Source organism: Bombyx mandarina, chromosome 23 (genome assembly GCF_030267445.1).
Source record: "Bombyx mandarina strain Sakado chromosome 23, ASM3026744v2".
In the NCBI taxonomy this organism is placed as follows: Eukaryota; Metazoa; Arthropoda; class Insecta; order Lepidoptera; family Bombycidae; genus Bombyx; species Bombyx mandarina.
Window position 1 is genome coordinate 9,529,514 of NC_143229.1, and position 10,150 is coordinate 9,539,663.

The following is a 10,150-nucleotide window of genomic DNA, read 5'->3' on the forward strand; positions in this document are numbered from 1 at the left end:
GGGAACGCGAGGAGTGAAGTTGTGTGATTTGTTTTATTTTGTCTATTTAGTGTTTCTTCAAGTTTAAATGTGTAATAACGGTGGTTTATTAACTGTTTAATTGTTGAGATATAGGACTAGCTGCGTGTCGCCGCACTAGTAATGTTGACTCGTTACCATGGATACATTCACTACTTTATAAGATTGTGTCGTGTAAATAAAATATAATTGATGATAATAAAAGAGTCTGCTTATTCTTCCATACAAAATTTTAACATGGTAGCAAACCACGTGTGCAGTAAGTAAATAAAAATATATTGGGTTGCGATCCACTAGAAATAATATCGGCGAAAATTATATAAAAAAAGAAAGATGACAACTGCGGGGTATCTTCTGCCGATTTTGACTGAAAATTTAAATTTTAGTCATTGGAAATTTAGATTGAAATTACTGCTGGAAGAAAAGCAATTAAGCAATGTATTTTTAAAAGAGAAACCGACGGATAAAGATTACTCACGAGCAAAATCAATTTTGGTACAATGTCTGAGCGACAAATATATTGACATCGTAAAAAATGCGAATACGACCAAAGAAATGTTAACGTCATTGGAGGCCATATTTGAACGAAAAACAGTCTGTAACAAATTTTATTTAAAACGGAAACTCATAACAATGCGCTATGAAAATGAAAGCAACTTACAGCAATATTTCCTAAAATTTGAAGGAATTCTTAGCGAATTAGCGGCAATCAACGTAAACGTCGAAGTAGAAGACCAAATTTGCTATCTACTGTCTTCTCTACCAAAGATATACGATCAAGTAATTACATCAATTGAGACTATGGCTTCCGAGAAACAGCTGAATCTAGAATTTGTTAAAGCAAGACTACTCGATATGGAGACAAAGTTAAAAATGGACAAAAATAGTGAAAGTTATGAGAATAATGCCTTCATCACGTGCCACTTCTGCGGAAAACGTGGACACAAATCATTCGAATGCCGAGGATCAGGACGAGGACAAGGGCCGAGTAGAAGACAGTCATTGACACGAGGACGGAGCTATCCAAGATCGCGTGGACGCTCATTTAGAGGAAATTCAAGTTCACGACATACGTCAACGTATCAACATACTTCAGCAACAGGCAGAGACAACAAAGAAATAGGTTTCATTGCTAGCGATATTATTGCTAATGTGGGTGAATGTGGTAACATAGAATTAATTATAGACTCGGGATGTACGGAGCATTTAATAAATGAAAAATATGAAAATTATATGACGAATATTACGTACTTAGATAAACATGTCAAAATATTCGTAGCTAACGGCCAATGTATTACAACTAGTAAAAGAGGTAAACTTAAAGTAAAATATCAAAATACTACGATTAATATTGATGCTTTAATTGTGAAAGATGTTTCATACAATTTATTATCAGTAAAAAAGATTGTCGAGGCAGGTTTTAACATAAACTTTAATAAATACAATGTTAAAATATTTAATAAAAATACATTTTTATGCGGCACCGTGCAAGGAAAATTGTATAAGCTACAAGCCGAATTATGTAAGTCCGAAGTTTGTAATGTTACTGATGCGGCAGATCTATGGCACAAACGTTTAGGTCACTTAAATAGGAAAAGCCTTAATATACTAAAATTACCTGTATCTGATAGAATTTGCAGTCCCTGTATGGAGGGCAAAGCCACCCGAAGCCCATTCACGCCTATCCCAAAGCCTAGAACGAAAATGACAGCCGAGATGCTTCACACAGACATAGCAGGACCGATCAGACATCAAGGACCTAATGGTGAAAAATATTTTATGACAATTATAGACGATTTCTCTCATTTTTGCGTAGTGTATCCCCTGAAGAGCAAATCTGAAGCAACAGAACGACTGATGAACTATGTATTAAGAATTGAAAACGAAACGGGGAATAAAGTAAAAAGAATTAGATGCGATAATGGTGGAGAGTACACTGCTAATAGTTTGAATTTTTTTTGCATAAATAGAGGTATTAGTTTAGAATACACATTACCGTACACGCCACAACTTAATGGCATATCAGAACGGATGAACCTCACATTATGCGACAAAACAAGGACTCTATTAGCGGAAACCAATTTGCCAAAACATCTGTGGTGCGAAGCGATACAATGTGCAGTTTACCAATTAAACAGATCGCCATCATGGGCCATAAACTTCAAGACACCCAGCGAAATATTTTTTGGTAAAAACGACCTATCGAGGTTGAGAGTATTTGGTTCCAAAGCTTGGGCTACTATAGTACTCAAACCGGACAAGTTAGCCAAGAGAGCAAAAGAAACAAGAATGGTAGGTTATGGAACTGTTGGTTACAGATTATGGGATCCAGAAGAAGATAAGATAGTTATTTCCAGAGATGTAAGATTTGATGAAAGCGACATTAAATTCAAAAATAACGAAGAAGTAAAACAAGTAAGATATATTCAAGACAAAGAAGAAGAAATCAATAAAGAAAAGCAAGATATTGTAGAACAGGAAGATGAATTTAAAGATGCAGAAATGAACACTGATCAAATTGAAGAAGCAATAATCAGACCCAAAAGAACGATAAATCCTCCTGCTTATCTTAAAGATTACGAGACGAATATAGAAAACATAAATGAAACTAACATTGTTATATGTTTGAGTGCAAATGCACCAGAAACTTTCGAAGAAGCTATAAAAGAACCAGAATGGAAAAACACAATCAATAAAGAACTAGATGCACTCCAAAGACTACAAACGTGGGAAGAACAAGAAATAACCGATGGAAGAAAGCTCATAGATACAAAATGGATATTTAAACAAAAAGAAGATGGAACAAAAAAGGCAAGACTGGTAGCTAGAGGCTTCCAACAAAAGAAAAAAGATATTTTTGACAGCGTTTATGCACCCGTTGCTAGACATTCAACCATAAGAATGATCTTATCAAAAGCTGTACAAGATGATTTAAAGATTATTCAACTAGACATTCCCACTGCATTCCTAAATGGAAAATTAAAGTCTGATGTATTTATCAAAATACCCCAAGGATTAGAAATAAAAAATAATAATACAGCATTAAAACTAAAGAGAGCATTGTATGGATTGATTGAATCACCAAAATGTTGGAATGAAACACTTGACGAATTTGCGAAAGCTAACGGATTCCAAAGATCAGAATATGATTACTGTTTGTACTACAAAGAAGATTGCTGGATGCTGATTTACGTGGACGATACCTAATCATTGGAAACGGGGAAGATATTATTTAAAGCACTTAAGGAGAAGTTTAACGCAAAATATATGGGCGAAATGAAGAACTTTCTCGGAATGGAAGTTAAAAGAAATAAAGATACATTAGAACTGAAACAAACTAAAATGATTGAAAAGATATTGACTAAATTCAAAATGGATGAATGTAACGGAATTAAAACTCCCATGGAAAGAAATTACAATATAGAAATAAAGGACAATACAGAAGTTTTGGACGTACCGTATCGAGAACTAATAGGAAGTCTAATTTATCTTACTGTAACAACAAGACGGGATTTAACATTTGCAGTGTCATATCTGAGCAGATTTTTAAATAAACCGAACGAAGAATTATGGAAAGCTGGAAAAAGAGTAGTACGTTATTTGAAAGAAACAAAAGAAAAAGGATTATTATTTAAAAAGACAAATGACAATAATTTATACGGATTTTCTGATGCCGATTGGGCTGGAGATAGAAGCGACAGAAAAAGTGTTAGCGGCGGTATTACAAGGGCAAAACCCCATTGCTTGGTTTTCAAAGAAGCAACAATGCGTAACTTTATCGTCTGCCGAAAGTGAGTACGTAGCTGCCGCATCATTAGCACAGGAAATTGTTAATTTAAAAGGCATATGTAGCACCTAGGTTATGATGTAAATGCCGTGCTATTTGTTGACAACAAAAGTGCGATATCAATGGCCAAGAACTACGAGAACTCTATCTATCTATCTCTTAGGTTTATGGCGTTTCCTTTTAGATTTCGCCAATGTCAAGTGTATATAATACTCTGCTTTCTATAGCGGGCTTCGTGAACGAGCAAGGTCACAGATATTCACTAAGAATTAAGTGAGTAGCTAAGAATGTTTGATGACAGGATCTCTGTTGATTTACCTAAAACAAATAAGACGCACACAATATATATACAGGGGTTAGTTCGATAAAAGACAGACAAACTACAGCTTAATGTTATTTTGGTTAATGAATGAACTAAGAATATAAACGAAAGGAGAGTTGACAAGGGAAAGAAGAGATTTGAGATCAATGGGGCGAGGAATATCAGGAGGAAGGAGATCATAGAGGGAGGAAGATAGACGAGGACAACTGAAAAACATGTGATTTGGAGAGCCTTCGTCAAGACCACATTCGCAAATAGAACTATCCCTGATATGAAGTTTAGCCAGGTGGACGGGGGTACACGTATGGCCTAGCCTTAATCTACAGATCGTACTTGTAACGCGTTTATGTAAATCTTTGAAGTTGCAGAACCAAGGTCGGGGAGGAATAAAGCCTTGAATATCAGCGTAGTGTTTACCTTTATAAAAACTAGTCTTTTGCCAGCAAGAATTCCAAGAAGAAAGCAATCGTTGTTTAGCTATTGGGATTAAATCATTAGAATAAATTCTGTAATGATCCATACAGCCAGTTGTTGTGGCATCTTTGGCACAAAGATCTGCAGTTTCATTACCTAAAATGCCACTGTGGCCAGGCAACCAAGCAAGGACAACTTCAATGTTTTTAGAATGGCAGCTGAAAAGTAAATTTTTAATTTTAAGTATGTAAGGTAATTTAGATTTAGATTTAAATTGGTTAGCAACGATAGCCTGTAAACAACTCTTAGAATCAGTAAGAATAACAGATTTATTTAGTTTATGGGACTCAATGAATGATAGTGCTTCCAGAATAGCTATGGACTCACCAGAGAAGACTGAAGCTTGAGGGGGGCATTTAAAATTGAGAATCATATTGTATTTGGGAATCCAGACAGCGGAGCCAACACAACCCTGGTCTGACAACTTAGAAGCATCAGTGTAAATGATGAGCCAATCGGGCCAATGCTTGGCAATGTATCTATTTAACTGGGAATTTGCAGAATTACATTTTTTTTCTATGCCGAGATCTAAAAGAACTTGAGGCTGAAAGATAAGAGCCTTAAAAGAGATGTCGAAAAGAGGAAATTTTTGATACTGAAATACAGGACAAGGAAGGCGGAGATAGCTGACAAAACTATTGAAAAGGCAGGGATAATCCTTGTGGTACCAATATTTATTAGAAGAGATAAAATCAGAAAGGATATGAAGTTTAGAGATAAGAGGATGATAAGGGGATTGAATGACTTTAGAAAGGAACCGGTCAGATAAGTATTGTCTTCTAAGGAATAAGGGAGCATCGCCGCATTCTACCTGAAGAGCATTAATAGGTGACGATTTCATAGCTCCACAGATTAATCTCAGACATTTAGATTGAAGTTTGTCAAGGGAACTCATAGCAGATTTGTTACAAGGTTCCAGAAGGAAAGTGCCATAGTCTAAGTGACTACGTACTAAGGCGTTATACATAAGTTTTTGAGTATAGGGGTGACAGCCCCACCAGACACCAGATAAGGAACGCAAAATGTTAATATTTTTTTCACATTTTTTAACAATATGATTAATATGATGGACACCAGTTAATCTAGAATCTAATACAACACCAAGAAATTTCACATTGTCTACAACCGAAAAATTATGTTGATCATAAGATATTGAAACGTTAGGACAAGATCTGGACCGAGAGAAAACAACCACTTTGCTTTTAGGAATAGATAGGGACAGACCGTGGTCTGAGAGCCAGTCTTGGAGATAGCCTATACCTGAATTTAGGCGAGAAGAGGCCTCATCAATATTCTTAGAAGAAACATAGAGTGCGAGATCATCAGCATATTGTAGAACTTGACAAAAGGAATTAACCGAAAGCTCTAAATCGTACGTATAAATACTGTAAAGTAACGGGCTGAGGACTGACCCTTGGGGGAGCCCCTTCCACAGCTGTCTGGGAGAGGAAGAATAATTTGGAGCACGAATATATACGAATCTAGGAGACAGGAGATTAAAAATTATGTTTACAATCTTCACAGGAATACTCAGCTGGAGCATTTTCTGCCTGAGCACTGGAAGAAGAACATTGTCATACGCAGATGATATGTCCAGAAAAACACCTACTAAAGACTCATTTTTAGAGAAGGAAATACGAACGTCTGTTAGAAATATGCTTAAACTATCCATAGTACTAAAACCTTTTCGGAATCCAAACTGAGATTTAGCTAATATGTTTCTATTTTCCACAATCCATTCCAAACGATTCTTGATTAAATGTTCCAATATCTTAGCCATTGTACAGGACAAAGCGATTGGCCGATAGCTAGAAGGGTCAGAGCTGGGCTTTCCAAGTTTTAAAATAGGGATGATAATCTGAGTCCTCCATTCGTCAGGTGGAGTTCCAGATAAAAAGATATTATTAAGAATGGAAAGGAATACCCGTTTTACAGAGTTACTGCTTTTGGAAATAAAAGAGTATGGAATCCCGTCAATTCCTGGGGATGAATCACTTAAACCCTCCAAGACAGCTGAAAGTTCCTCCCAAGAAAAAGGAGACTCAAAATCATCAGTAGAATTAGGAGGAAAAAGCGGAGGGAAAGGTTTCTTCCAAGCAAGGTACAGAGGGAGGAGCTAACCTACAAGAAAAATGTTCAATCCAGTCAGAAGGATCGTTAGATGAGATGACAAGAGCAGGAACAGAGCAGCGATATCGTCTCATATTCTTCCAGACTTTAGAAGGGGGAGTAATAGGAGAAAGCTCCTCGCAAAAACGCAACCAACCAAATCTTTTCTTTTCTGATAAAAGCCTTACAGTCTTGGCAGCAATTCTCTGGTAAGAGATGAAATTTTCCGAGCTCATCGCAACCGAATAAGCATTCTCTGCCTCTGATCTGCTCTGGCAAGCTTGAGTGCACTCCGAATCCCACCACGGAGGAGAAGGGATTTTACATCTAACAGTGTTTTTGAGAGGTATAGAATTAGCAGCAGAAGAAAGAAGAGCGTTTCTGAAAATTAGGTAAGAAGAAAGGACATTGACAGGGTTAATCAAAGGAATATTCATTATCTCTTGATCTAAATGAGATCTGAATTGAGACCAATCAGCTCTGTGAATATTAAATTTTAAGAGAGGTGGAAGGGAAGCAGTAGGAATAGAATGAAGGGAATCAGGAATTGACAGAATGATAGTAAAGTGATCACTACCGTGAGTGGAAGAAAGGACAGACCAGGAGAGGCTAGAAGCCAAGGAAGGAGAAGTTAAGGAAAGGTCCACAGCAGTCTTTGGATTCTGAGATGAAGGAACTCTGCGAGTAGGGGACCCGTCATTCAGTAAACACAAATCTAGTTCATCACAGAGATCAAGAAAAGGAAAAGAAATAGAATCACAGTAATAACAACCCCAAGATGTATGGTGAATATTAAAATCACCAAGAATAAGGATAGGTGGAGGAAGACTTGTAATAATAGTTTTTAATTCAGAGAGAATAGCTAAGTTAGGTTCAGGGATGTAGATGGAGAGGAAAGAAATATTATTAGCTCTAACAGCAACAGCAAAAATGCTATTACTGTGGGAAGGAAGGGAGAGTTGTTTAAATATCACATTTCTGGATACTAAAATAGCAGAGCCAGCATAACCATCTGATCTATCGTCCCGGAGACATGAGAAACCCGGGATCCTAAAGTTGGATCCAGGCTTAAGCCATGTCTCCTGGACAGCAAAGATAGAAGGTTTGTATTTGTTAATAAGAGTGATGATATCATTCTTCTTGTGACGAATGCTGTGACAATTCCATTGTAGGAATTTGGGCATTTTTAATAATTTTATTAAGCTCAGTAAGTTTAGACATGACATTGTTCGGTAGTTCAAAGTCCCCAAAACGGGAAAATATATTCAAAATTGTAGACAGTAAGAGTTCCAGGAGATTGTCATTGGGAGATACATCATCTGAAGGATAGGCACTCCCATTAGGGAGACTAGAAGGGGGAGTAATAACGATTGCTTGATGAGCTTGCCTATCATAACCTGGACTGGATGCCGGAGCTGGGGGGGATTTTTGTGTACAGTAAGTGCGACGGTACGAGACTGAATTGGATATGGCTTGGGTGTGTGGAGAAGGTTGGGTTAGGGTTTGGGAAGATTGAGTGGGAAAAAGGGGGGGAGGCGTACGAGAAATGTCTGCAAAAGATCTTCTAACTTGTGGGAACCTGATTGCTGCTTCGTTGTATGAAATGTTCTCTTGTGACATCACCAGTTTGATAGATTTCTGTCTAGAATACTCAGGGCAAGATGTATCTATGGCTTTATGGTTACCAGAGCAAAACAAACAGGTAGGTATCGGAGATAAACTATTACATTCAATGCCAGAGTGAGATTTCGCACAGATAAAACAACGCGCATTTGACCGGCATTGCGTAGCAACATGTCCAAATCTGCAGCAATTATTACATTGAATAGTTGGTAAAATATATGTCTGAACTGGGAGGGAATTGAAAAAGCAGTAAACCCTATCAGGAAGCTTTTGGCCAATAAATGTAAGGACAACTGTCGGAGTAGGAGTCCAAATAGGAGTGTTGTTTTCAAATGATTTTTTATTGAGTCGTCGGGCTCTGATGACACGTCCAAAACCATCAGGAACTTCAATGGAAGAAACTAATTCTTCTAAGGTCCACTCTACGGGAACGCCTCTTACAATACCCATGCGAGTCACATTATAAGAAGGTATAACGGCATTGTATTTGGCTGCGGCAAGACCTGGGTGATCTAGGAAGGAATTTGCGGCAACAGCAGTTTTAAATTGGACTGAGACTCGGTTTCGGCCGATACGTTTAACACCATCTTTAGCAACGTCCTTGATATTGTTGTGATGTAAAAAGTGACCGAACTTAATTGGGCGAAGCGAAGAACTAGACGAAATCTCACAATCTTTACTTACGTGGATTAAAAAGGGAGCAACATCCTGATCCAAATACCGTTTTCTGTTGCCCTCAAACTCTGGTAGAGTGTATACAGACTGAACAGATCCGATAACTTGCGCGACTGTATTTTTTTTTTGAGGTAAAGAATAATCAGAATTTGGGGGAGTTTGTCTTTTTCTTGAAGGATGTAGTGACTCCGTGTCCATTGGGATTGGAGAGTTAGATGGGTCAAGGATATAACCTCCCCCGGGATCGGGGGGGTCGACGCCGTTCATAATTACACTATTTACACTAAACTACTATATTATAATACTTACAAATAAGACAACACACTTATATAAACACAAAACTAATAATTAGTTAATCAACAAGGAATGGAACCCAATAAAACACCCGAGAATTATATAAATAACCAAAACACTTGCTTCGATCACTCAACCACCCTGAATCTCGATTAATGAATCTACGAGAACTCTAAGCGTACAAAACACATTGACATACGGTTTCATTATATAAAAGACTTGGTTGTCAATAAGCTGATTAGCATAGAACATATTTGTACCAATGAAAATTTAGCGGATGTTATGACTAAAAGTTTGAGCACAGACAAGTTTTATAAATGCATTAATAAGTTTTTGTGCTAATTCTTAATTAGTTAGTTTACTGTTTGTTTAGTTAAGTTAGATATAGTTGTGTATTAAATAATAACTGTAAACCATGTTATCATTTAGGAGGACTGTTGAGATATAGGACTAGCTGCGTGTCGCCGCACTAGTAATGTTGACTCGTTACCATGGATACATTCACTACTTTATAAGATTGTGTCGTGTGAATAAAATATAATTGATGATAATAAAAGAGTCTGCTTATTCTTCCATATAAAATTTTAACATTAATATCTGTGAAAGTGCACAAATGTGGGAAAATGAAACAAAGCCGCTGGACGCAACTTCTCGGGATCCTCCAAAAAGTTCACTGAAAAAATCTTAGTAAATGACCACCATTTTACTAAGATTATATTCATCCCATATCATCTCATTTCATTTAATTTCATCCCAGTTGATTAATCATTTTCATTTCATTTCCCTCCATATTATCATTTTTCATAAAAATAAGAATATAAATTAAAATAAGACATGACTTAAAGGTC

The 10,150-nt window shown here is 36.9% G+C and overlaps 2 protein-coding genes across 3 annotated transcripts; one reads left to right on the forward strand and one right to left on the reverse strand.

Moving 5' to 3' along the window:
- The first annotated feature begins 3,294 nt into the window (after positions 1–3,294).
- Positions 3,295–3,813, forward strand: LOC149500173 (uncharacterized). Its single transcript, XM_089737660.1, has one exon. The coding sequence runs from the start codon at positions 3,295–3,297 to the stop codon at positions 3,811–3,813; it is 519 nt and encodes a 172-aa protein (XP_089593786.1).
- A 135-nt stretch (positions 3,814–3,948) lies between these two features.
- LOC149500174 (uncharacterized) lies at positions 3,949–9,446 on the reverse strand. 2 transcript variants are annotated; one of them, XM_089737208.1, is made up of 3 exons: positions 4,929–5,626; positions 4,545–4,759; positions 3,949–4,123 (listed from the first exon to the last, which is right to left on the reverse strand). In XM_089737208.1, the coding sequence occupies exons 1-3, from the start codon at positions 4,955–4,957 to the stop codon at positions 4,068–4,070; spliced, it is 300 nt and encodes a 99-aa protein (XP_089593334.1). In that variant the 5' UTR covers positions 4,958–5,626; the 3' UTR covers positions 3,949–4,067. The 2 variants fall into 2 exon arrangements, 1 of the variants encoding a protein (XP_089593334.1); XR_016325109.1 differs by lacking the exons at positions 4,545–4,759; positions 4,929–5,626 and adding an exon at positions 5,643–9,446.
- Positions 9,447–10,150: the final 704 nt, after the last annotated feature.